At 43.4% G+C, this 27,554-nt stretch overlaps 2 protein-coding genes and 2 long non-coding RNA genes across 4 annotated transcripts in view; 2 read left to right on the forward strand and 2 right to left on the reverse strand.

Annotated features, from left to right (window-relative positions):
• Nucleotides 1–827: 827 nt before the first annotated feature.
• The window catches only part of CPNE1 (copine 1), a 42,459-nt gene continuing 15,732 nt past the window's right edge, over nucleotides 828–27,554 (forward strand). The window contains exon 1 of the mRNA NM_001171738.3: nucleotides 828–963. The gene's annotated coding sequence lies outside the window, so the exon portion shown is untranslated. The remainder of the gene's footprint in view (nucleotides 964–27,554) is intronic.
• On the forward strand, nucleotides 852–12,486 carry RBM12 (RNA binding motif protein 12). Its single transcript, NM_206986.3, has 3 exons — nucleotides 852–963; nucleotides 3,403–3,485; nucleotides 7,836–12,486. Exon 3 carries the CDS (start codon nucleotides 7,858–7,860, stop codon nucleotides 10,498–10,500), a length of 2,643 nt encoding a protein of 880 aa, NP_996869.2. The 5' UTR covers nucleotides 852–963; nucleotides 3,403–3,485; nucleotides 7,836–7,857; the 3' UTR covers nucleotides 10,501–12,486.
• On the reverse strand, nucleotides 1,857–7,180 carry LOC121107323. The gene is made up of 2 exons (XR_005841228.2): nucleotides 6,909–7,180; nucleotides 1,857–6,303 (listed from the first exon to the last, which is right to left on the reverse strand). It is a non-coding gene; the product is annotated as an uncharacterized LOC121107323 (long non-coding RNA).
• LOC121107324 lies at nucleotides 12,231–27,462 on the reverse strand. The gene is made up of 2 exons (XR_005841229.2): nucleotides 26,603–27,462; nucleotides 12,231–18,292 (listed from the first exon to the last, which is right to left on the reverse strand). It is a non-coding gene; the product is annotated as an uncharacterized LOC121107324 (long non-coding RNA).

Below are 27,554 nucleotides of genomic sequence, written 5' to 3' on the forward strand. Positions count from 1 at the left end.
CAGGTGGGGGCTGTTTATTGGAAGGGGTTGAGAGTGGTGAGGAAGAGTAAGAAGGGGCTCTGCGAACATCCCAGCGCCTGCCAGCACTGCTGGTTGGTGCTGAGCAGCAGCCGAGCTGTCACAATCCTGGCTTTGCTGGATAAAAAGTTTGCTGTATGACTGTGTGCTCTGTGCAGCAGACTGTGCTGGTTGTGTTTTCTATTGGAAGTGAGAGCTGGCACAGTCTGTTCCATGGAGGCACAGTGCTGGCGGAGGTGCCTCGCTGTGCTCCCATCAGGGTGAGCTCTGGTTGTGTGCAGAGCAAGAACGTTTAACTGAGCGAAGGGTGAATGCAGCAAAGGGGACTTACAACAAAAAGGGCACTGACTCGGGGTAGTGTGGCACAGCTCTAATTCTGCCACCTTCTAAGTGAAGAAGCAGCAGCTTGTTGCCTCAGGGCTCTACGTTCGTTGCCAATCTGATGCCTCTGGTTACTCAGCAGTAACCCTTCCGCTCACTTGTACCACCGTTAATTTCCAGAAAACTCAACATATCATCGATGTATACTATTGTACGAGAGGCAACGATACGTATCGTGCGATACAGGTCTGACGGTGCTCTGTTGAGCCCCTAACTGGACATCAAACCCCGCTGTGGTACCGGCGCGGCACAACCCCACCTCACACACACACCCCCTGACGCGAGGCGCGAACCGCGCTGCGCATGCGCCATCCACCACTGCGCGCAGCCCCACCCCGGGCAGGGAGAGACGGCCGTAGGGGGGCGCTGCGCGCGCGGCGGAGCCCCGCCCTCCTCCTTCCGCCGGGCCCTCAGCCCCGCCCCTCCCTGGCGGCGGGTGGCGGCGCCGCAGCGAGGCGGCCATTTTGTGGCGCTGCGCGGTCGGTGGCGCTGGGCTCGGCGCGGAGCGGGGCCCGGGGGCGGTGTAGCGCCGTTCTTAACCCTTTTTCCCGTACAGATCCCTCGGTAAGAGCGCGGCGGCGTCCGGGCGGGCCGGGCCCGCGCCGACCGCCCGCCCGCTCCGCGTTGCGGGCCCGCGGCGAGGTGAGGGGAGGGAGGCCGGGCGGGCGCGGCTGCACGCGGCCCCGCGCACAAAGGGGAGCACGGAGCGGGCGTCGCTCTCTGTGGCCGCGCAGAGGCTGGGGGGGCCGGGCCGCGCCCCCGCCCACCGCCTTTCGCCGCGTCCCGCGGAGCCGTGCGAGCAGCTGGGGGAGCTCCGCGGGCCCGGCCCGGTCCGGCCCGGCCCTGGCACCTCGCGGTTGTGGGCGCGGAGCCGCGGGAGGTGCGCGCCCGGTGGGGCGGCGGCGCGGGCGGCTGAGGTGGCGGCGCGGGCCGGGCCCGGCGGGGTTCCGCGGCCTCGGGGGGCGGAGCGGGGCCAACGCTCCCCGCGTTGCTGGGAAGGAAGGCTCTGCTGCCGGCGGTGCCGACACCGCACCTCGAGGTTTCCCCCCCACCCCGTAAGTGCCAGGGAAGGTCCGCGCAGTCGCTTAAGGCCGTTTGTCATTAGTAAAAATCAGCCCTGTGACGGCAGGTATTGCAGTGGACCCCCCCGCCTGCAGTCTCTCTGAACTTTCCTTGGAAAAATCTCTCGGCTCTTGTTTCACCAGCCGTTCCTGACGTTACCCATTCTTCTTAGTGACTTTCTTACCCGCCTCGCTGTGCCGGGGCTAGGCAGGACAACCGGCTGTTGGCTCCTGGTGGACTCCTGCGAGGGCCCCGCATCGGGCGTGCTGTGGCAGTGGATGGCAGTGGCTGTTGGCGTGTAGCCTGCGAGGTGTTGTGGAGCCCCAGAGGTGCGCAGAGGTACGGTGTTGGTGTTGTGGGGGGCACCTGTCCTCTGGTCAGTGTTTGCCTTCCTGCTATGCTCCTGCACGCGAGGTTGGCTGGGAAGGACATCGTTATGAGAGCAATGGGTGCTCTCTGACAGAATTCAGAGTTGTGAACAGAAGTGATGTTTTGTGGAAGGTTTAAACACAGAACGGAGCTTTGCACCTTTTCTGAGGTACGCTGCTTGGTTTGGTGTACGCCGTGTCTGCCCTCGTAGCACGTTTGCTTACTCCACTGTGGATCTTCAGCTTGTTGTGGAAAGGGGCATCTGCAGCTCTGTGATTGCTATAGTGGAAGTATCTGAAATGATTGTTTTGGAGAACATTCCTTGCGCACGAAAGATTTATCTGTTCCAGGAAGCAGATGTGGTCTTGCATGAAACTGGTTTTCAGGTGGTTATGTTCTTACCTGCCTTGTAAACTACTGATTGAAACTGCAAGAAATGAAAGAATATAATTGAATCCCTTTACTGTAGGATTGCCTGATTTTTCTTTAAGTTGTTATATGAAACCAGTCTTAATTTTTTATATGTGTTTTTAATAAATATCTGAAAAGTATAGTTGTATCTCTTATTTGTAAGCCTGCTTCTAAATGTCCTTGAAGATCTGTGCATATATCTGCTCATCTTGATTCCTTCTGTTAGGGTGTTTGTGGATGGTTTAGTTGTAATTGTTTGTAATTTCATTTTGATAATGATGCTCATAACAGCAAACTGCATGTTTGGGTTGTCTGAGGAGCAGACAGGTGTTTGTTCTTGGAGTAGTTCATTTCTGGGTAACGTTCCAGGGAAGGAAATCTTCAGTATGAGATTGTATGTGAAGCATTGAAAGAGGATTTTCCATCCCTTCTTTTAAATACCAAATGTATATGTTGCCTTGTAAAATGCTGAGCTTTCTCTCTTTTATTTATTTATTTTTTTATGGAGTTGTAATCCCAGGAAGACATTTTGTACTTTAAAGGATGAAAAACCTGGGCATTTGGTCAGGGTATGGATTATGAAACAGCAGATTATGAATGAAAGTGCCGTACATCAGCAGAGAGGTCGTACAGTGCTCTGTACAGGTGCTGGCTGGACGTGGCTCTGAGCGGTGCCTGTTTTCATCATTCGGCCTGGCTCCAGGGGAGGGCCTGCAGGGAGACTTTGGGATGCGACGTATGTTGCTTTGTTGGAATAAGAAAATGCACAGTTGGAGAAAGGACCGCTGGTGTTGTTGATGGAGTGAGGGTTTGTGAAAATTCAGAATTGTCAAGTATTTGATTTCTAATCTTTGCTTTTGAGTGATCTGCTCACCTGTTGGAAACGGGGAAACTTGAAAGATTCTTTGAATGCTTTGTGGTTCTTGCTACATTCTTTGCCAAAGGCATATTCGCGTCCCAAACTATATGGGAATTGCAGTGCAATTATTGAAATACAGGGAGAAGGTATTAGAAATTGCACTCTTACTCTTGTCTGTTGTATGTCACAGTTCCTTGTGGTGGTTGCAGGTTTGAACTTTCTGTATATACAGTTCTTTGTGGACTGTTACTGCTGTTGTGTTGCCTGCATTGATTTTTGCCTCCATTTATTCTTTATTGCAGTCTAAAAGTTGGTTTTAATTGGTTGCCCACAGGATTGGCTTGGCTTCTGCTACTTGTTAAGAAAAAAACATCTGTCTTTGCAGGTAAGAGACTTCGAATTGAAGACTTCTTTTTATGCATATTGAGTATATCTTAATAAATAATTGAAGCTTCTGGAATCCCTGACTTGATATCAAAACATTTGGGTCAGATTATCCATAGGTGGTCTTCTTCTTTTGACTCCCACTGGTGGTGGTCCTTCTGGCAGTGGTGTACTTACAGAATAGAGTTTTCTGTCAGACTCAAGTTTTGTTATTTCATCAGCATGGGGCAGTCTGTAACACTCTCCCAGTTATTTTGCTCTGTTTGAAAATGTAGCTAGTTCTCTGCAGGCTGCAGGTCTGCCTGCCTCCAGCTATTGGAGTATGGAAGTTTATAGTTACTGGCTCTGATTAAGTTTTGTAGCATTTAAAAGTATGAGACAGTAATTTCTGACCTAATTCAAACCCTACCTAATCTAACAGGTTAGCTTTAGCATAAAAAAGTAAATTACAATTTACAACAAAGAAAACCCTGTAGCCTACAGTTGTATATATTGCTGAACAGTCTCAGTGTGGATACTTTAAAATCTTCTTACAGCTAGAATGTTATTCCAGTTTTTCATTCAAGAACTGCTAGATACATTATGCGTGTGCCATACAGGTATTGTGCATTAATGCTTCCTGGGGACCAAATTGAATTTTCTAAACCTGCCTTGATTTGAAAAGAACCGTGTATCTTGAAATGCTACTCTTGTGGTGTTGTGTCAGTTCGTGCTTGTGGCGCAGCTCTCCTGCTTGTTTTACTGACCAGCACATAGACGGAAGTAACACCGCCACCTTGTGCACTCTTCTCTAGTCTAACATCAGCGTTTTAAGAGCATGTTGAAAATGCTGTCTGTCAAGATTCATCAAATGACTTGGGTTAATGTAGGGAGGCTTTTACTTTGCCCTTCTGACCTCACGTTGTTGTTGGGGATGGCTTGTGCCTAGCAAAACTTTGGGATCCAGTCTCTGCAAGAAAATCTCAGGTATGTGAGTAACAGTGAAAGAGCACTTGTGCATGAAACAGCTGAGGAGGAGCAGCTCTGACAGCCCAGCGCAGCACCTGCCAGTGGGCAGAATCCCTTCTGGCTGATGCTGCCCCTGTACCAATGTCGCTCTTTAGGAAGCGAGCAGTACGTGGCTTTACGTGAGCAGGCTGTGCTGTTACGGTTAGTGTGAAAGTTGGCACAAGTCGCTTATTGTCTCTTAAGTGCACCTTGAAATAAATCTGACTTATAAATGTGGAATTTGGCCCTTTTGTTACTGCCTTATGATTTTTTCTTTAAATCCCAGAAGCAAAATTAATCCTTCTTTTAAAACACTGAAATCCTGATAAATTTGGCAGAAATTATGTTTTGAGTTCATGAAGTACTTTTTGCCAAAAATATTTGACTTGGTCCGTAAAGTTTTTGTTTATGTCATGCCACTGTTAGGTTTTTCTTAATTTTGAGCAGTTGTTTTGTATCACGTGGAATTAGTTAGGCTGAGGTCATTACAACTAGTTTTTTTGGCACGTCTATTCCTAAGCAGCTATTTGTGTTCTGGCAATAACTATGTAGTGAACCTAAATAGCATGCTTAGTAATAAAACTTTGATACTTTTTATCACTTCTAATGAAGTTTTGAATATAATGTGAGGTTGAGACATTTGTGTTATCCCAGAAGCTCTATGAATGTTTGAATGCTTGAAGTCTTCAAGAGTTCTTGTAGCCTTATCTGTTTATTTGTCTTCTGGGCTGGATTCCCAGAGCCGTCAGGAAATGTGTCTGCCTGTGGGCTGTCAGCTCTGACTGTGTTCCTTCTGCAGCAGCACATCTGAGAAGAAAGCTTGCTGATGTTTAACTCACAGCCACATCAGGTTGTTGTAAGGAAGTGACCCTGAGAAAGTAATCTTCCACTAAACAGAAGAAACTTGAAATGTCTGAGTAATGATGCATAAAAAGCTGCAGAAATTGATTTCTTTGTGTAACAGGTGATACAGAACATACAAGTTTTACTGTTAGTGTTATTATTATCTTAGTTTTCGAAGTGTAGATGCAAAATGAGGGATACTTTTATACGCCTTGGTTGCCTGTGGGTCATCTAATTAGAAAGCGATCCTGTAGCGTAATGAGGTAAATGAACGTTTTGCAATTGCAGCTAATGTGGCTTCCTTCAAGTAAGCAGAATTTTTATTTTAACTTAAGCTTCAGAGATGGCTGTTGGACAGATTGGAAGCTGCAGAATCATTGAAAAATACTGCAGTTTTAACAGTGCAGAAGGTGTCGTGTGCTTTCTTGGATGTGTACTTAGCATAGGTAGTTCCTGCTTTGTTCTGTTTATTTTTCACATGGACCGCTTTCTTGTTGCTGTTGGAAAATGACTGAGCAGCGAATGTTGTTATTGAGTTAAATGTAAGCATGCCTAGAAGAGATGGATGCCACGTATGTTTGTTAGTTACCTTGCAGCAAGTAGGGAAAGTTGGTTTTCAAAAATGAATCCTTGAGGCTGAGTGCGTATTCTTCTGTTGCTGCACCTGATGAAGTAGTGGGTTTCCTGGTGGTCTGTAGAGGCTGATTTGTCACGTTTTCATACTGATTGTGGAAGCTGAATTCTCTTGCTCAGGTTGGTCCAGTGAGGAGTCAGGTGCTCGTTTGCAGTGGGTACAACTGCAGAGCTGATGCTGTGCTGGGGGCTTCTCTGCTGTTTGCTTGAGGGACAGGAGACCTCCTTGCCTGGCTCCTGCCCTGTAATACTGTGTGTTGCGCAAGGTCGTTAGTGTGTGGGAGAGGTTATCTCTGCTTGATGGGCAACAAAACTATGTATTTAAGTCCATTACTCCGTTTGAGTAACCTGAAGTCCTGTCATGCAAACAAAAGAATTGTTTATTCCGTGTAGAATAATTAAGTCTTATTTTCATTAAGTACTGAATTCAGCCTTATGCCACATTAAATTGTTGGATACTGGCTTTATCTAGTAGTTCAGGATGCATTTCAGGTGCTTCTATGCTAAGCTTGCTGGAAGATTTAGGCAGGCAAACATAGCTGGCTGAAATTTGACTGTAATGCTGGGATGCTGTACTTAAATACTAATGCTGGGCGCTAGCTGTCAGTTGGTCATAGCTTTGGTATGTTGCCAAAAGATGGTCTCTTTGGTGGTGCTCTGCCTCCTGGTGTTGCATTGTGTCGTCTGGTTCATTCTCGATTTCAAAGGCCTGACGAGTATTTTAACACCACTTATACGTGACTAATGGGAGCCTTAGAGCTCTCCCATACAGTTACTGGACTGGCCTGTGCTCTGTGAGGTCAGGAAGAGGTGAAGCGGTTCAAATGGAAACGAGGTACTGCTGCCGATTGTTTAGAGTAAGTAAGAGCCTGCCTTCTGAACTTGTGAATTAATGTGTTGGTATTGTTATGATACTTTTAGAGACTTGAGAGAAGGCATGTCGAGAATAAGTGAGAATTACCTCATTTTCTTCTTATCTTGAACTTTTGATGTGACCTCAGGATTGATCTTAAGCTTCCACTAACCTCAGCTGGAGAGCTGGAAGTAATTTACCTGTGCCAGAGACTGAAAGCGTAATATTAGACAGCATGTCTACAACTATTAAAAAGTTACTCCTTCGTTCTGGAAGGCTTAAAGGCCAACTGTCCAGCTAGGAGGTGCATACATGTTAAGCTACCTTAGGCGTGCTCTGTGAAGTCACAAAATGTCTTGTTCCAGCTTATAGCTGCTAGTTTTACTGTTAACTAGACCTCCTGCTTTTGGTAGGAGAGGAATCTGGATGGCCCTCATCAGGATGTGTGATTCACACTGATGTCCATAATGAGTTTCTGTTTGTAACTAGCTGTATATTCTCAGCCCTCATCACCTGTCAGGAGATAAAATTCCTCCCTAAATGGAAAAGAGAACCGTTTATTGCCCATAGTAGTGCAGAAATTTTGTCAGTCACTTTGCCAGGTACAGTGAATGCCCTATCAGTTACGTTGTATCAGTGTGCTAACTTGACTTTGTTTGCTTGGGTAAATAAATCTTGCTTATGTTCCATTTAAATATTCAGATATGGATATGATACTTTTGATTTTTGCTGTTCCCCAGGTGTGTTTTTCCCTTTGGTTATAATGTTTACTTTTTGCACTGATGCTTGTGGGTCTTGGTGTAAGATATTTTGGAATTTCTAGTGCAAAATGTACACAAATTATGTTGGTTAATGCTTAAAACTTCAATCTGTGGGAAGTGAACAAACATGAACAAGGAACGTGGAATATGAACATGCTTAATTTTTACAAGATGTTAGGAGTATGTAAACAAATATAGTAGATGGTGTCTGTAGGTAATTGCATGGTGCCATAAACAGTAGTCTGACATAGCCGTTGCCTTTTCTCATCTGCAGGTGTGTGTTGTTTCAGCGCAGCATGGCTGTGGTCATCCGCTTGCAAGGTCTCCCGATTGTGGCGGGGACCATGGACATTCGCCACTTCTTCTCTGGATTGACCATTCCTGATGGGGGCGTGCATATTGTAGGGGGTGAACTGGGTGAGGCTTTCATCGTTTTTGCCACTGATGAAGATGCAAGGCTTGGTATGATGCGCACAGGTGGTACAATTAAAGGGTCAAAAGTAACACTGTTACTGAGCAGTAAAACTGAAATGCAAAACATGATAGAGCTCAGCCGTAGACGTTTTGAAACTGCTAATCTAGATATGCCGCCAGCAAATGCTAGCAGGTCGGGACCACCTCCTAGTTCTGGGATGAGTGGAAGGGTTAACTTGCCTACTACTGTACCTAACTTTAATAATCCTTCTCCTAGCGTAGTAACAGCTTCTACTACTGTGCATGAGAGCAATAAAAACATATCCACGTTTTCTACTGCCAGTATGGGGACTGCACCTCCAAATCTTGGGAGTACTTTTGGTAGCCCCACGTTTAGCTCAACTGTACCTAGTACAGCGTCCCCGATGAACACAGTACCTCCTCCACCGATCCCTCCTATTCCAGCTATGCCGTCTTTACCACCAATGCCTTCTATTCCTCCAATTCCTGTTCCTCCTCCCGTACCCACACTGCCTCCTGTTCCTCCGGTTCCACCGATACCTCCTGTGCCCCCAGTACCTCCAATGACACCTATACCTCCCATATCAGGAATGCCTCCTTTGAATCCTCCGCCTGTAGCACCTTTACCCACTGGAATGAATGGGTCTGGAGCAGCAGTGAATATGAACAGCGGTTTGAATCCATTGTTTATTGGTCCCATGAATCCTGTAAATCCTATCCAGATGAATTCTCAAAGTAGTGTCAAACCAATTCCAATCAATCCAGATGATTTGTATGTCAGCATTCATGGAATGCCCTTTTCTGCGACAGAATCTGATGTGAAAGAATTTTTCCTTGGGCTCCGTGTGGATGCGATCCATATGCTGAAGGATCATGTAGGTCGAAATAATGGAAATGGACTAGTTAAATTTTTTTCTCCTCAAGATACATTTGAAGCACTGAAACGAAACAGAATGCTGATGATTCAGCGATATGTTGAAGTTAGTCCCGCAACAGAGAGACAGTGGGTGGCTGCAGGAGGCCACATAACGTTCAAGCAAACTATGGGCCCCTCTGGGCAACCACACCCTCCTCCTCCACAGCCTCATTCTAGGTCCAAATCTCCCAGCGGACAGAAAAGGTCACGGTCACGGTCTCCCCATGAACAGGGTTTCTGTGTTTATTTAAAAGGTCTTCCCTTTGAATCAGAGAACAAGCATGTGATAGATTTTTTTAAAAAGCTGGATATAGTTGAAGACAGCATCTATATAGCTTATGGACCTAATGGGAAGGCAATTGGAGAGGGTTTTGTGGAGTTCAGGAATGAAGCTGATTACAAAGCAGCTTTGTGTCATCATAAGCAGTACATAGGGAATCGTTTTATTCAAGTTCATCCAATTACTAAAAAAGCAATGTTAGAAAAGATAGATCTGATTCGTAAAAGGCTGCAGAATTTCAACTATGACCAGAGAGAAATCATCATGAATGCTGAGGCGGAGTCAGGCTCGCCAAAGTTGTGTGCACATATATCTAATATTCCATACAATATAACAAAAATGGAAATTCTTCAGTTTTTAGAGGGACTGGCAGTAGAAGAAAACTCTGTACAGATTCTTGTTGATAATAACGGGCAAGGTTTAGGACAAGCACTGGTTCAGTTCAAAGCTGAAGATGATGCTCGTAAAGCAGAGCGTTTGCACCGTAAAAAGCTGAATGGAAGAGATGTTGTTTTACGTTTGATTACTGTAGAAGAAATGAGAGATATTGAGAGAAACCCACCGTCTCAAGGGAAGAAGATCCTGAAAATACCAATACAAGGAAATGCAGCTGTGCCGGGAGCGCAGCCCCCTGCTGGGGATGAGCATGCCTTCTTGGGAGGAAATCCTAAAGATGCAAACAATGGTCCTCCATTCAATTTCCCTGGTAACTTTAGTGGGTCTGGCACGTTTGGTCCGCCTCTGCCACCACCTGGAATAGGTGGCTTTCCTGATGCTAGACCAGGAATACCTGCGGTTGCAAGTGCTGGTTTGCCCGGTGCGGGTATTGAGGTCCCAGGTTTTGCAGGTGGTCCTGCTAATTTGAGTGGACCATCGGGTTTTGGAGGGGGCCCTCAGAGTTTTGGTAACGGTCCTGGCAATTTGAGTGGACCCCCCGGATTTGCTGGTGGTCCTCCAGGAATTGCTGGTAGTCTTGGGCATTTAGGTGGGCCTCCCGCCTTTGGACCCGGACCAGGAAATATACATATTAGCGGACCCCCGGGTTTTGGAACGGGGTCTGGGAAGCCAGGACCAACCGTCATTAAAGTGCAAAATATGCCCTTCACTGTTTCGGTGGATGAAATTTTGGATTTCTTTTATGGTTACCAAGTGATCCCTGGTTCAGTGTGCTTAAAATACAATGAAAAAGGCATGCCCACGGGAGAAGCGATGGTTGCATTTGAGTCTCGTGATGAAGCGATGGCAGCAGTCGTTGATTTAAATGACAGGCCTATAGGCTCAAGAAAAGTAAAGCTTGTTTTAGGGTAGCTGTTAATATGGAGTAGTTGTAGAATAGGTATTCATAGTGCTGTGATAAATGCATCCGGATTGGTTTTTATAGTATTTCCAGGATAGAACCTGTGGATTGTTTAAATTGTAAACCAGACTTGTTTTGATAAGACAGAGCACTGTGTTAGCCGTGACAGAAGAAACACTGCAAGGATACATGCGCAGTGGATTTTCCCGTACAAGTGTGTGGAGAAGGTAGGCAGGTTATTTTTCATCATAGACGTTTGGTGAGCTATGCTGGACACAGTGCTTATCAAGGAACCTTGGCTGGTTTTTTGTAGTTTTGGATAAGGGAAATAGATGAAGTCAGTGAAGCTCTTCAGTGAGTGCTCTTGCAAGCCATTGTAAAATAGGTAGCTATTCTAGATTTGGTTAAAAGCTGGCTGAATTTGCTTTGTTTACAGGTCAAAGCTTTGTTTAAAGTCCTGATTTTACTCTGCAACTGAACGAATTCTGAGTGTACACAGATTAATTGTTTTGTGTATGTATTTTTTATTTTTTCCAAGATTCTCACTGTATGAACAGTTGAATTATGCCCATTGCTGATGTGTCTACCAAACTAATTCCTATGAGTATGAGCAGAATCGTTCTGTAAAATTCAAGCTGTTCTTTGTGGAATAACCTTTAGTTATTTATATATTGCAATTATAACTGTGCAGAATAAGACTTTTGCCACGAGTATAGCTAACCTCAAACATTATATGAGTTTTATAGTACGTTTAAAACATTTGCAGTAGAAGTAACAACTTGAAAATTCTCATTATTGTTTAAGTAGCTTGATTTGTTAGGATTACATGAATCACTTGGGATAGGATCTTTGACACTAGTTGGATATTGATGTTGTATTCTCATGTCTCTTGAACTCCTTACATAGAGTCTCTGCTAAGAGAACCAAAGCGGTGATTATTAGTTGAAGATTGGAGTCCAGCTAAAGTTTTAAATTAGTTTATATATGAAAGAAGCTTTTATCTTCAGCAACTCTGTCATGAATTACTGCTATGGGTGAATTGAGAGATAAAAATTTATTTTTCTCCAAAACTTGAAAATACTGGGTTTACTATATATTTTTGCAATAAACTTGTGCTGTTGTTGTGTTCCAAGTCTGTAAAGAGTTGCCATTTTCTTTGCTGTACAGTAAAACCGTTTCATGGAAAATTGGAAAGGAAATAATAACACGAGTAACAAGTATAGAAATTTTTGGTTCATCCTTGCTTGGCTGACGATAAATTTTTCAGATTGGGACATTGCCTGAAAAATCCCACTCTTCCCTGCAAATCATTGTACTTAAACATAGCAATCTTTAAACTGTTTTTTTTGTTTTGCTTTGTTTTAATTTTTGGACAAGGAAAAACAGTGCCTTTTGGTGTTGCCTATCATGGAACACTGAAGTGTATGGTCAGGCAAAATTGAGAGGTGCAAGTGGCAACAGTTTTATTCCCGTGGTGTGTAGGAGAGCTTTGGAAACCTGTGCGGCGCTGCATCCTGAGAGGATTCCCCAGTACAGGAATGTGTGGAAGGATTGTATAAAGGTGTACTTCAATAAAGAGGCGGTTGCATTACACAGATGCTTCTGTAATTCATTAGCATAATTTTGTTTTGACAGGTTGCTAGGTGGTCCCAACTTTGGAAAAGTCATGTGATTTGTATATACTGTTTAAAATTAAGCCTCCTGTTAATAAAGCTGTCTGTCTCTGAAGCTTCATGTTATGCGTTTCAACAGTCTTTGGGAGTAATGTTTCAATAGCGGATCTTTGTTTTTGTTTTTTTTTTCTCCTTGAAAGTCTGAAAGTACTCTGCTGATGTCAGAAAGATAAGATGTGTGATTAGGAGTCAAGCTTTTCAGTTTATTTTTAAAATTTTGCTCTTTGTTTTTTAAACAACTTTTATTAAAGTTTCATACTATATTGGATTTATTTGGGTTCTTGTTTCTTCATGTTTCACATTAGAATAAAATGACCGAAAAGGAAAACTTGGCTTACTTGTTCACAGAACTGCTTTCAGATATTTTAGTGTGTCTTGATTTGCGGAAACTGGTGATAACTGCTTTTCAAGTTTAAATGACTCACAGCAATGCTTGCCTTGTTGTGAAATGTAATTAAACTACAGGTGTCTGGAATTAGATGCACAGTTTGGTGTTACTTTCTTTTGATTTCATGTCTCTTGATCCTCTTGGTAATGGATACAGGGTTATTGGTGTTTGCGTTAGACACGGCATATTCTGTGACGCATGCTTGTTGTGTGCTTTTTCCTTTGGGCTTTCTGAAAGAGCAGATTTATTTTGGAAATCATTTTCTGATTCTTGATTTTCTGTATGGTCTGAAGATGTTTAAATACTTGTCTTAAAAAACAAACCACAAAGTAAGTGAATACAAAAATCGATTGGTGTTGGGAACGCGGACGTGGATGGAATGCCGAAATGAAGGAGTTGGGGCGAGGAGCAGGCTCTTCATTTCCCAAGTAGCTGGTGCTCTTCTATTTTTTAGTGTAAATTAGGACTTTTGTAGGCTCTTTGGGAGAAGTAGGATGTCCTAGCATGTGTATGATTTCAATATGTAGCATGAACGATATAACTGCTGCCCAAACAGTTACAACTGAGCTTTTAAAACACAAATAGAGAAAAGTGGGCTATTGAGTGTCTCTTGCAAATATCAGAAGTTTGCTGTAACAGCTCACTATCATGGTAGAAGCAGCCTTAAACTGAACACGGTGTTAAACTGTGGAGGATACTCTGCTTTTAAAAGATCATGGAACTTGATGTGATGAAATGTTTCATATATGTAAACATCCGCAAAAGAAACAGTCTTAAACAAAGGGTTGGACCTCTGAGGTCCTGTCTCCACTGTGCAAAGTATGTAACTGCACTCTCATGCACTTCCAGGCCGTTTGCTAGTGGGGATAGCAGTAGAAAAAATCAGCTGATTGGCACTACTTAAATCCACAGCTGTTGTGGCTTTGATGCCTGGAGTGCCAGGAGCTGACATCTTCAGCCTGGTTGGAACGTGCAGTCACTGAACCTGCTGTTGCACCTTCATGTTAACAAAAGAAGGTACTTAGCCTGTGTTATCTAAGTGGCTAAGCTGGCATTCTTAGCAGTCCTTTAAGTGTTAGTATCTAAGCACTGCTTGTAGAAGTGATATAGTGTTACATGCATACCATGTCAAAAAATATGTACATGTAACAGAGATAATCTTTTTTACAAGAAAGAGTATAACTATTATAAATTAATCAGCAATTAACTTGTGAACTACATGTAAGAATTTTAACAGCCAGATGACAGTGTAGCATTGAGCTTACCAAGTTTTCAAGCAGTTACACAGATGTTATGATCGTATTTTTTAAACAGAGCTGACTTCTGTAATACCACTGGCAAAGCTTTGTCAACAAAGAACTGGTGTTAATGTTATTGCCACATTTTCAATGTAGGCTTCTTAGATGTTTGAGGCTCTGCAGGTTTTAAGAGAAGGAGAAGGTACTTTCTAAAATAAATGTTCATTTCATAGTGTTAAATATTCTCCTTGAATGTCTGCTCTAAATTTGTTGTGAGCAGAAAGGAAGATGGATGCAAAAACAAAGGCTAGGTGTGCTTCAGTTGGCGCTGAGGGTCTGCTTTCTAAAAGATGTCCCTGCTGGTCAGTTCTGCTAAACTGGTTAGGCTGTCCTTAACAGACTTGTTGCCTGCGTGAAACAGTTTTTCTCTGAGGCTGTGTTGGTGCCATGAAGACTGCAGACCCTAGAGAATATATATTTCTTCCTGGTTACACAGACACGTGTGGTGTGCTAACTGTAAGTCACAACATCAGTGATCTACCTCAGCCTATTTATGTGGTGTTCCAAAGCCAAGTGCAGCAGTGAGTGCTGCTGGGCCTCACTCCTTGTTGAGATCTGTGCGCCTCTGAACCATGTTGGCCTTCCAGTCTACAAAAAGGGAACAACTTGATGTTCTGAACCACTTAAAGCCACTGTTTGGACTACAGACCACTCATTGAGAGCAGGTGTTTCTGGATGATTATTCAGATACATGGGTTAGACCCTTAACCAGAGGATTGCGGTTCCTGTTTTGTACAAAGACCAGTGCAAACAAGAGGTCAGCTTCTAACTTTGGTAAGATAATTGTTGGAAGGAATCAGTTCTGAAACTGGACTGGGAAAATAGGAAATAGTCACCTTAAATTCTGTTTTTGTGAGAGGTTTTTCGGAAACAGTGCCTTGGGCCTGGAAGCAGCGTTGCTGGAAAAATGCTTGTCTTTGCCCCATTGCAGGTTTGCTGATGCTGCCGTCTGTTCTGTGGGTGTATGGCTTGCATGGCTTTGGGAAAACCGCAATAGTTTGTGTATGGTTAAATGGCTCTTCCTCCCCGGGGAAGAGGAAGCAAAACTGTCTGATAAATGCTTCTGAAGGAAGAGTAACCTCAAGGGAGCTTTTCATATCGGTTTTCAGCGGTGAGAACGTGATTGTTGGTGAAAGATTTGGCTTTCCCACAGAAAGAAAATCAATTGGTGGTATGTATTTGACTAAGGCTTGTGTACTGAGCTCCCTGCTCTTTCGCTAACTCTTATGATCAGGTAGGTATGCTCCAGATTGTTTTCTATATAGATGACTGTAATTTTCTCAGAGTTTTGTTCCTACGTGGAGTGTGTTTGGGTGTTGTTTGTGCTTGGAGCACTTGCCACTGTCCTGACTTGGAAGCTTTGCACTTGTGGGTATAAATATCAAATGGAAAAAACAAGTAGTGCTGAAAGTGTTTGTTTTCCATAGCTCCAGCCCAAACACAGGTGGTGCTTTGCAGGTGATGGATGGTTTAGATGTGACTCTTCACCCATGGGCACTCACTGCTTTCAAGCTTCCTTTGTTGTCACTCTTCTGTTTTTATGTGTGTACATAGCATGGCAACTTAGGAGAGAAGCAAGCAGGCAAATTCTGACCTAAGTTTTGTTACTGCTTCATTAGAGTCAAAGCTGCATTTTCTTTACCTTTCCCAGATGTGGATGGGGGAGTACAACTTCCCTGTAAATTTCAAGATGGAAAATTAGGACTTGGCAGGTTTGCACAGGGGAGATGGGGTCTGATCCTGCCTGGAATCCCCTTGGTTGGCTTATTTTGACTTTTTGGACATGTTGCTGCTTTTTGAGGGGTAGTGACCTTTTGAAATCTTCTTACTGTAGTTACAGTATCATAAAGAATCCAGAGAATAATACCACTCTTATTTCTGACCATCTGAAATTAGGTAGAGCTACCAGCTAGCTGTTTCATAGGTCCAAACAGTGAGTATCACTTCAATCATTTCTCAGCATATGCAATTACATGGATATGGCATTGCCCAGTATGACAATAGAAAGCTTAGAAATGCTTTCTAGCTGCTTGGAAATAAAGGTGGATTTTGAGAGGAGAAAACAGCAATATATTCAGAACCTAATGTACTTCAGAAATTTCTTGTACTTAATTTGGCATGTCGTCTTCTGATAAAACTCACAGGGCTGCTATTGCTCAGTAAGATTTCAAGCCTCTGTGACCTTCTTGCTGTGATGACATCTGCCAGAATGTGCTCCATGAAGTCAGCTTTTTTAAAAACTATTGTTTTCAGCAGTATAACCAAAGTGTGGCTGCTTGTTTTGACAGGACAATGGATGTGGAATGTGCAAATTCCTTACTTGTTTGAACAGGAAGCTCAACTCAAAATTAAATGCTGGTTTCTTATGCTGTTTCATTGTTAGCCAAATGTCTCTAATAAGAGGACAGTATGTATAAACCCTGTGTTCTTGAGGAAAGCTAAATGCAACCAGCTGCGAAAGCAAAGAGCTAATGGAAGTAAAATCAGGCACAGTTAAACCTGAGTACTTCCCAAACTCTTACATTTTATGTTTTCAATCAGAATTATTTTTGATGGTCAGTTCTGCTTAAAGATATTCAAAGATGACTGTATGTTCTTTATTTCTGCCATACTGCCTGTGTGAACACAAAAGAGTTTTGGGCAAACTGTATCATTCCGTGGCACCTTAAGGTGAAAAGATAAGTGTATCTGAGAAAGTACATACCACCATAACAGTGTACTGCACTGAGGATGTTTTTCATCTGGACTCTAATCCAGAATTCTGGGTAACTGACACCATATTTTTGTTTAGCTGCTAATCCAAATAGCATTTCTTCCTTGCAGTGCAAGGAAGATGTCATACTGCTACTTTGAATAAGGTAGTATTTAACTACACTAATTATCCTGGCAGCAGGAGGAAGAATGTGTCAAGTTTCTGATCTACTCAACAGCTTGTGCTTTAGTGTTAAGCTTCTTGTGTTAAAATTTGTCTTTTTTGTGCATTTTTAAAAAAACAATGGCAAGTTTAAGACAGCAATGATTAAGTTTTCTGATACCAGAAATACTTTGGTTTAAACAAAACCAATAAAACTTAAACAATCATGTAATAAAAATCCTAATAGTAGTCCGCACATAATGCATCTCTGTGACATATGAGCTGGCTTTGTGCAGCAGCCTGGCTGAATATGACCATAGTGTCATATAATTGTTATTGCACACTGGAAGGTGAAAGGCGAGAGTGATACCCATAACCAAGTTCTGGGCATCCCACGATGAGGTGGTAGAAGTCTGTAACATTCCATTCTCCCTTGTTTAGTCTTGGAAAGGTGGCAAGAACTTGTTGTTTTGAATGCTTTTAAAGAGTAGTGCATGGTCCAAGGTCACTTGAATGTATAAAAAGAAAACAGATGCAGTTTTATCACTTTGGAATCCTTCTTCAAATCCTTCTGTTACTGCATTAGGTACACATAAAAGCTACGCTGACAGAGAATCTGTAAACAAAGTTAACTTGGTGAGCCTTCTGATGTTTTGTCCTGACCTCTTGCCTGACTTGAGCATTCTGCTATTCTACCTCTGGTGCCCAGAGGAGCTGCAATTTGTGACTTGTTTTCCAGGTCCCACCTAATGGTGGTAACTCTATGTTAGCTACAAGGAGAATGTAATTCAATTAATGTTTTTACAGCTGGTAAATTTACTTTATTATTATCACCACATAATAGTTATGTTACTGAAAATCCTTCCCACTCCCTTTGTTTGGTCATGTGTACTAAAAGCATTATTTTAGTTATTTCTTAGACTTTGAGAAAATAAAGATGTGCATGAGAGAATCTAAGGCTTACTAGTATGGTGTATGGCAAACAGGTATAGGACCAGAGAGATTATTGTGTTACAAAGGAGTAATGAAAATAAAGATCTTACCTGTATTCTGGGCTCATAGAAGGGCTCCAAGGTGAGTGATCTCCAGATAGAGATCCTTCCTCCTTGGGAGTCAGCCCTTAAATGGGGTCTCTGTGGGGTGCAGCCTGGCTCCTGGCTTCCGGTCACTCAGGTGAGATTGCGTTCACCTGTGTCCCCGCAGCTGACTCAGCGCTTTCCTCAGGTGGTCAATCAGAGGTTCAGGCTGTGATTCAACAGTTCCCATACGTATGGGTATTAAGTGGTTCTTAGGATCTTAGCTTGCAGGGTATGAATGTTTTCTGAAGGATGTAGGAACCCCTTTTGTAGCAAATTCAAAGACAACAGGTTTTTAGGGAAGAAGCTGAAAATCAGTGCTGTATATATAGAGAGCAGATAGGAGAAGCACCTGAAGTTCTGATTGCAGTTGTGGAATCTGTCTTCTCAGTGATGGGAGAATGTATGTTTGTTTTGAATCAGTAGTGCTGAGATAAGTGGAGCAACTTGTATTTGCAGCTGTAATGGGTGACTTCGTGCTTTCAGGAAGGTAGGCTGACAGGAGGCGTTGGATCTGGAGGACAGAAAAGGGATGGAAGGTAAATGCCTTGTGCTTTCCTGGTACTTCTCTTCACTCAGCCTTCTGCCATTTGTCTGAATGGGCAAAAGAAGAATACTTGAATTCCTTTTACCAAATCCTTTCCTTAGTTCTTTGATATCAGGCTCTTTGGATGTTTTTCTTTTCTGAAGCATAATTACTCTGCAATAAATTAGGATGGAGAAATGAAGATTTAAGTTCTGCAGATGGTAATAGTCAAGTGACAAAAAGGTGCTGGGGTTGTGAATCTTTTTCTTGAAAAGGACCTACTCAAATGGAGAAAGAAAATGATGAAAAACAGCATTGGTGTAAGAAAATCTAAACTGGCAATGAATAAATGTTAGAAATCATTTTTCTTATGAGCCTTGTAGGATAGTAGTAGAGGATCTGTTTATAGATCATATTTCGATAGGGGCTAGATTTAAGACTAAAGTCCATAAAGAGACAACTTGATAAGTCCTTCTGCTTTGTGTCCTTACTCATTATCAAGTCAAGACTTGTCACTGTGTAGTAATGATTCCAGGGCAACCCAGAATAAACTATCCAGTTTGAAATATACCAGTTCCTCTGGTATATCTCAGTTTTTCTGGTCATAAATCTTGAGTCCAGTAAAAGCAAGAAGCATGGTTTGCTTTTCACTAACCAAGTGGTGGCTACGGTTTTCACTAAAATTCTTAAGTTATGTGAATCCAATTGGTAAAGCAACAAAGCTTTTTGGTAAAATGTACTGCTGGCTTGTTTCTTTATTTAAAGTTTTATTTTGGTGCCAAGCTGTTTCTACAGCGTGTACTATTCTAAACAGATGTACATCAGTGACTTATGCCATTAAGTCACCTGTGTAACACAGCTACTTTCAGGAGAGTGGGTAAAATCATGAAGGCTCTATAAGAAGAATGGGATGTTTTAGATGTGACTTTCGGGAAGGGTGCAAGATGTTAGAGGAAACGAAGTGGCACCAAGAGGTGCCCTCAGAATTATTGGGTGTGGTTAAGAAGGGGTTTGCTGCAGTACTTGCAGCCCGGGTTGTGGTGTATGAAGCATAGAGGAGGAATATGGTGGTGTCTTCCATTTCTGCTTGAGGAGTTCAGACTCAAAAGTGGAGGACTGAGCCATAACCAACTTAATTGGTAGATTGGGACATAGGGCAAAATCTCTGTGTATTTGTGCCTGACATGGGAATAGCTAAGAACTGTAATGGGAAGTGTGAAACCTTACTTGAGAAGGGCAAAAGATGCTCTGTGATGTACAGTGGTGTGTTGGATTATTACAAAGGTCAGTGTGGCTGAGCTGGTAAGTGTGTTATCATTTCAGTCATTTTTGCGACTCACGGGCAAAACAAAAACAAATAAAAAAGCAACAATAAGGGTTTAAGGAAAGTATTGAAAGAATCTTACTTGGTGGGAGAAGTCATTGAGCAATTCAAGTGTTGCAGTTATTCTCCTACCTTAAGCCAAGTCAGTGATTGACTTGAAAGCCTTAATTTGCTGTAGCTTAGTTCTTAAAGGAAAGGTTTTTTTTATATTCTGCTATTAAGTGTTATGAAAGCTTGAAATGTTATTTCTGTCAAGTGGAGATCTTGGAAAAGTAGCTTTTGCCTTTGTAGTGGGCTTTACTTTGAGGTGTTAGTTTGTAATAAGTAACCCCATTGCTATGGGGTTCAAGCTGGTGTTTGAATCAGAGTCGATAAGTTTGTTTATCTCATCAGAAGTAGGGAGAACAATTTACAAGAATTTACAAGTGAGGACAAAGGCCTTTATTCTGAGCTTGTTGGTTATGACAGAGGTTAAAAATGGACCTTTTTAAAGTGTCCTAAGCTTGCTATTTGTATTACCACCAATGGGAGCTGTGCATTTTCAGTTTATTCCTGGGCATGTCTCAGGGGTCAGTTTGCCGCAACACCACTACAGCATATGGGTCAGTAGATACAAAAAACCAAATTCTGGTGGTGATTCTGAAGCTTCAGGATTCCCTTGGAGCCAACTCAGTAAGTAGAAGTAGGACATAACTTCCATGTATATTCAGTAGTGCTGCAGTCACATAGTAATCAATAAGCATGATCTTCTGTGGCTTGGATTCAAATTCAGAGCTCAGAAAGGCTTTGCTGTGTGCCCAGCTGCCCACCTGCCCTCCTCTGGTCATTGCTGGATCACCTCTGTGCCAGCACAGCCTGAACGTGGTGGCAGCGGATGGAGGATGACCTAGAAAGCAAGATGTGTGAGGAGTGGCTGAGGTCGCTGGGTTTGCTGGGCCTGGAGCAGAGCAGGCTGAGGGCAACCCTCATGGTGGCTGCAGCTCCTCACAGGGAGCGGAGGGCAGCACTGAGCTCTGCTCTTTGACAGCGATGGGGCCCGAGGGAACGGTATGGAGCTGTGCCAGGGGAGGGTCCGGTGGGGGTCAGGGAAAGGCCGTGCCCCAGAGGGCGCTGGGCATGGCGCAGGCTGCCAGGGCAGCGGGCACAGCCCCGAGCTGCCGGAGCTCAGGGAGCGCCGGGACACCGCTCTGAGCCGTAGGGTTTGTGCTGGGGTGCTGCTGTGCAGAGCTATGTGTTGGACTCAGTGATTTGGTGTGGGTCCCTTCCAAAAGAGGAGGGGAAACCGTTGGTACTATGGTTCTATGAAATCCATCAGCTTTCTGCTGTGTGCCAGTCTTTCTGGGTGCTCTTCCAGGCCTTCAGCTGTTGGGTAACCCATCAGGATAGCATCAAGTGACCAGAGCACCTTGGCTCAAAACCTGTTCTTAGGATTTTGTTCAATGAATAGCTTTTGGTTGGGGTTTTGCATCAAATTTGTAATAATAGCTTATTAACAAATTTGAGATTGATCCATCAAAATATATGATGACAGATAACTTGAAACACAGTATAAAGAACAGGGATCTATTACCTGCCTGCAGAGGTTTCTAGCACTAGTCCTACCTGTCACATCCCCAGCCCTCTGGGTAATGAAATGGTGGAAAATGGTCATCAGTTATGTTCTCCATAGAGGTCTGTGCTGTGCTCTGGGCCCCCTGGGAGAAGCGATGTGCTGCAGATGGGCTGGATTCGCTGGTAATCGTCCAGGGCTGTGATCTTACTCATGGGAGTCTCTTCATCTCATTTCTAAATGAAGATGTGTTTTATTGCTCCTACTGATACAGATCTAGCTTTATGGTTTCTGCTAGGGCCTCAAAGGGCTCAGGAAAGTAAGATGGGATTAGGTTTCTTATTTTAATATGTTTAGAAAGTAGAGCTGACCCTAGCTCTGCACCAGTGTTTGCTTCACAATACAGAAACCCAAAATGTTACAGGCTGCCTTCTGAAAGGTGAACTAGTAACCTGAGAAACGCTGCTTGTGTTGGAAAACAGAAATTTTTTGAAGAAGTTAAGGTGATATCTGTGTAACATGGGATTTAACCAAGCAGCTAACAAGGAGGCTGCATTAGGTTGGGAAATGTCAGATTGATTAACTGGGAATTTGTTACAAATGCTGGGTGTATTGAGCTGCAGGGAAGCACAGGGTCTAAATGATGGAAGATGCTGTTGCTGGTACGTAGTGCTGGTAGGATTGATGGCATTTGTGTTGTGTTTGTGAGCAGGATGGAAAGCAGAAGCTACAGCCAGTCCAGTACCAAATAATGTCATTGAATGTAGCTGTTCCTAAGCATGTGTATTGGTACTTCAGACATAAGTTATAACTGAGATCTTAAATAGATGTGTTATCTTTGGTGTACACTGACGTAATGTGTTGTGTACAGAAGGATGTAGCTGATGAGAATTTATTAATGATATTAACTGATAATAAACTGCAGGTTTCTTATCCTGAATTCTTGCTTATATGAGGTCTGCACTGAAAGTAATGCCTCCTATTTTATGGTGATGGCTCACAACGTCAGAGGCGTATGTTGGTGGGATGGCAGTAGAGGTTGAACCTTCCCACCGATATTCCATTCCATTCTGTTGCTGTATGACAGATGGCAGGAGAGGGGCAGTCTGACAGAACAGTGTCTGACGTGGGAGTGCGCATGGAACAAAGGAATCGAACTCTTTCATGTAGAAAATATTGCACTCATTGATGTTTGTCAGTGCTTGCTGAAAGTTTATGGAGACCAAACAGTGGATGTGAGTATAGTGAGGCAGTGGGTGGTGTTTCACATTGCTGTTGCCACTGCTGAAAGACCAGCTGTGTTCCAGGCAGCCATGCAGATTTTTATGAGGATGGCATGCAGGCTCTCATTCATTGCTGGCGAAAATGCATAGCTAATGGTGGTGGCTACGTTCAGAAATAGTGTTCTGTAGCTGACAATTTGTTGTATCAAACAGCATTATTGTGTTCTTTGTATCTGTAGTTTCCATGGAAATAAGTAGGAGACATTACTGTCGGAGAGACCTATATATTATTTCTTACGTGTAGTAGTTAAAACCAAGCTGACCCAAGACTGTCTGGATTCTGTGTTAATACTGACATTTCTCTCCAGAAGATGCCACGTCTGGCTCTCCCAGATGACAGCGCTCCTATTGCAGGAGGATAAGTACAGGGGAGTTTATGCTTCCAACACCAGTGTGACGTTTTGGGGAAATGTGAGACCCTCTAAGGCAGTGAATTTGGACAGCGCTCTTTTTCTGAGGCTTTCTTCAAACATAGGTGGGCATTGGTTTCTTGTTTTATGTTTGATTTCTTCTTACTCTTTGGTAAGCAAGCAGAATCACTAGAATAGTAATTAGGCAAGAGACTTGTATGTTACTTATCTATGGAACTGATTTTGTTTATATTGGAGAATGCTTCTTACTGTGTAAAATTTGATTATTCTGCAGTAATATGCAGAGTGTTGGAAGTTCTGAAAGACATAGAAAAAGTAGCAGATAAGGGATTATCCTTCTGCATGTGTGACATGCATTTACTATGTGATTTTACTATATAGTAGGATTTTTTTTTTGTCTCAGTTCCAATGTTTATTACCATGCTGAAATCTTCCAACTTATTTATTGATGTGCTTCAATTCAGTGTAGGAACTATGAAATGGAAGCATATTTCCACGTGTACTAAATGGCTCTTGGAATACGTGATCATCTTTGCAGTAAAGAGGTGGTGTGCACAGCAAGACTTAAAATCGTTTTGGCATTTTTAAGCTGGACTTCTGTTTGGTTGTCTGAGTTGTTCTTAAAGCATGTTTCTTTGAGTCCAGAGCCCATCCACATCATACTTGAATAACTGGAATGACTTCTGGTTGAGCAGTGAAAGATTTGTCTGGAGTGTCACTGGAGTACATGTGGGATCTTACATAGACTTCTGTGCGTTGTATCCTGTTCTCAAGTTCATAAGAATAACACAACTGATTTATTTTTCCTCAAAATGTGAAGTTACATTATGTGCAATCCTTAGTAAAGGCCAAAGCCTGCCTGACAGACCTAAAGCTGAGTGCTGGAAGCTCTTCCTTCAGAATGTGCAGAAATCAGCTCAAGATGAAACTTCACAGGCAGTGCCTCTGACCACTGAGATCCCTGAGCTGTGAGAGCACTGGTTCAGATGTGTGCAGCTATTGTCAATACAAACTGTGGATCTTGGTGGGGTAGCATAACATCCGTTGTGATTGTACAGACTACTTCTAACAGCTGCGCTGACCTTGTGGCTTGCTTATATTGCCTTTATTCTGAACCTGCTTAGCTGTGGTGCACTTACTAGCTCTGTTTTATGTATTCTAAATAGAAGTTCAATATATCTGTTGGGGATTTATTTCTATTTGGCAAACTGAATTTCTGCAGCTACAATAATTTTGTGACTCCCAGAGCATGCTCTATCTTAATCTGCTGGTGGCAAGTAAGTCAGAGGGACTTTAGTAAATGGTTGTTGCAAGCTGTTAAGGATCATTCTCTAATAAATGCTTTCTAAGTTGAATGTGTTTTTCATACCTGTATGGAAAGCATTTTGCTTTTGCTGCTGTTTTCATTTTGGAAATGTACTTTGTCTACTGTAAACAGTTTCAAATAATAGACATCAATATCGGTCACCTAGGGATGTTGTGAGGGGAAAAGAAGAAATCAATGAATTTCAGTATTTCTCTAACTGTTGAAAAACAGAATTTTGGGTGTTGCAACAAATGTAAACAGTGTTTGTCGCAGTAAAGGTGAACTAATGGAACTGTAAAAGCTAAATATACGTGTGTATAGGTGGATATATAAACATAACTGTGCACTATGAAAACTCAGTGAAGCAACACAAAATTGTTTTTGCAATGTTGACTTGAAATCTGCAAGGTAAATGGGATTGTGTACTGTTCTTTGAGCGCACATAAAGGGAAAAAAGCAAGGCTATTAATAACACAAAAACAAACCCTAAGTTCTTTCAGTTTAATTATGCTAATTAGCCTGGGATCAGATCTGTCTCAAATTGCCTGAGCCTAGTGATGACTGGAATCTATTTATGTCATTTATCTGTTACGCTGCATTGTTATCTGTTACGCTGCATTGCTAAGAGATAAAGCAGTTCTCCTTAGTCCATGTTTTTTAAAACCATATTGACAGGGCAGTACTTACTCCTTGGAAGTAAGCTGGTAAATGCCAACTGGATAGTTGTCACAGAAGGTGGTGACATATGAAGGTAACATAGGGTTGTGCAGAAGTTCAGGGCATAGAAACTTAAGAGAAAGTATTGCAGACTTTCTTATCCTTAAAGGATGGGAGGCTGTACGAGACATGGGGTTAAGCACAGGTGTTGACTGTCAGCATCTTCACAGATGTCAGGATGGCTCACTGCTCAGGGATGAACAGAGCCTTTATGGAAGAGAGGTGGAGATTAAAATCAACAGATGTGTTTCACATAAGGAATTCAGTTTGTTTTATGAAGAGAGATAATTACAAATGGAATGGGAGTAAATTAAAAAAAAAAAGTCTGTTTTAGGAGGAAAAAGAATATTTGATCCTCCAGTTACCATTAAACCCCATTTAAAAGAAACCAGCAGCTGAAGTTGGGGGCTGGTATTCCTAAACCCTAAGGAGTTCCACTTTTTTTTTTTTTTTTTTTCCCATTTACTATTGTGTGTGTGTGTGTGTGTGTGTGTGTGTTTGGGAATGAATATGTTAAGGTTCTGATTTTTTTTTTTTTTTGTAAAAAGCTTTTTGAATGCAGGCAGATCTTGAGATTTGCACTCAGTGAGCAGGATAAATGGGTTTGAAAGTGTTCACCTACATAGAGGCCAACCAGATCTCCAGGCTTGACTGAAGTGGAATCTCTGAAGCAACCATCTTCTCCTTGCTCTTCTTCCTGAGATATGTAGACTCATTCATGATCCTGATTTTTCTGTTGTACTTATTAAAGGAATGGATTGAAACTGAAGAACACCATACAGTGTATTTGAAAAGCTGTGAAGTGAGAAGGCCTAGTGTGAGCTTCTGAAGGATATCTGTAGGCAGCAACACATAAACAAATGCTGGCTGAGGTTTAAAGTGATGTTTTCAGAGGAAGCACGAATGTTTTATCTCACTGTTAAGGATTCAGCCTTCCCATAAGGTGCATTACCCGGTGCCCTGCAATCTCCAAACAGAACAGGAAGACCTAACAAAAAAGTGTCCTTTGTGGTCTGTAGTTTCCTTTAGAAACAGTCCATCTGTGTTGTGTTGCAAGGGAAACCTTAATGCCATTACCACATCTTGAACAGTAGCATGAGACTGGCTTCTGTGAGTTAGCTATTGAAAGACAAGTCCTTGAAAGAGTGACTTCATGGTTTCATTGCCACTGATCTGGAGAAGAGGTAGCATGTGAGAGGTGATCTGGCTTGAGGTCTGTTGCTTCACTTTACCTTTGGCTTCACTGTGTGGATTAACAGTTTCTACTGCAAACTTTCAGCTTTCCTTATTAGTCTCTGTAATGTGAACAAGTAGGGACTCATTCCATGTGCAAATTGAGACCTATAGTAATGTTTCCTGCGAGAAAGGTACAGCTGCTGTTTGCCAATGCTGGAAGTATAGTGGGAGACATTTCTTTGAGGTTTTAAACTTATTTCCTGATCTCTTACACTGTACCAGGACAGGGAGGCATCTCCTGTTGCTACAGAAATCTGTTGCAGCAGAGAAAATAGGGAGAAATGTTGGCCTGAGAGTCAAGGCTGGCTGAGCTGGTCTTTGTTTTGTGTGCACATGTGTAGAGTTGTTTGTAGACCCACAGGCTGCACAGATGTGGCGCTGCTGGCTCAATGAGGTGGTACGGTGGAATGATCCATGTAGATAATGGAAAAACTCATACTTGTGATGGTTGCAATTTTAGGAAAAAATACGGTACTTAATGGTAATGATGACATTGTTTTTGTGAATCTTACCTGGGGTTGGGTGCAGCTACAGTGGAAGCCAGGGGCTTTAACTGGTCGTTTGAGCAGCTGTTCAGTGTTCAGGCGAGCCTCTGTGAGGATGGTGGGTTAGAGCAGATGATGCTGACCTTAGAAAGCTGAACCGTGATCCTCTTTGTCTAAAGCTCCGCTAATTCTTTCTGTGCGCTGTTTTTGTCCTGCTGCCATCGTGACAGCATCTGCAGTGCATTAGGTGACGTGGGTGACATCCGCCCAGGGAGACTGCGGGATGGGAGCTCTGAGTGGGGCACGGAGGGGCTGAACACTGCTCAGTAGAAGTTCATCTCTTCATGGAGATTACTGATATTTACACCCAGCAAGTACGAGAAAGCCACGCGGAGAGTCGGATGCCAGAAGGACTAGACAACTCTCCTCGTTTTCCTAGGAGTAGTGAAGTAGCTTCTCTAGGAAATAAATGTTAAAGCACTTCTTAGAACTTTCAAGCTGCCCAGTCCCTTATTTCAGCGCTTCAGGGCTTATCTCCCAAGTTGGGTCCGTTCTGAGAACTGTGGCCGTTCCTCGGGCAGAGCTGCGGTGCGGGGCAGGGAGGAGGGATCCCCCGGCGCTCCGCGCAGCGACCGAAAGCCGCCGTTGTTTTCTGAATAGCGAACGCGAGGCCTCGGGGAGAGGCGTGCCCCGGCTCTGAGGGCAGCGCTTCCCTCGGCCCTTTCCGGGCCGCTGCCGGCAGCCAGAACGCACCCGCTCCCGGCGGGGCGGGCGGGCGGCCTCCATCTTGTCGGGGCTCGGGCCGGGCGGGAGGAAGGAGCCGGGCCTCCCGTTAGGGGCCGCGGCCGCGAGGCGGAGAGCCCGGCGGCACCGGGCGGAGCGGGCACGGAGAGCCGGGACCCGCCCCCGGGCCGCGCCGCCGCGGGTACCTGCGGGGCCGGGAGCGGCCGGGCTGACCCCTTCCCGCGCTTCTGCCCGC

The sequence above is a fragment of the Gallus gallus genome, chromosome 20, assembly GCF_016699485.2.
Source record: "Gallus gallus isolate bGalGal1 chromosome 20, bGalGal1.mat.broiler.GRCg7b, whole genome shotgun sequence".
Classification (NCBI taxonomy): Eukaryota; Metazoa; Chordata; class Aves; order Galliformes; family Phasianidae; genus Gallus; species Gallus gallus.

Bases quoted from the DNA above. Each gene is read 5' to 3' on its own strand.
- RBM12 (NM_206986.3), top strand. From the start codon at position 7,858: ATGGCTGTGGTCATCCGCTTGCAAGGTCTCCCGATTGTGGCGGGGACC.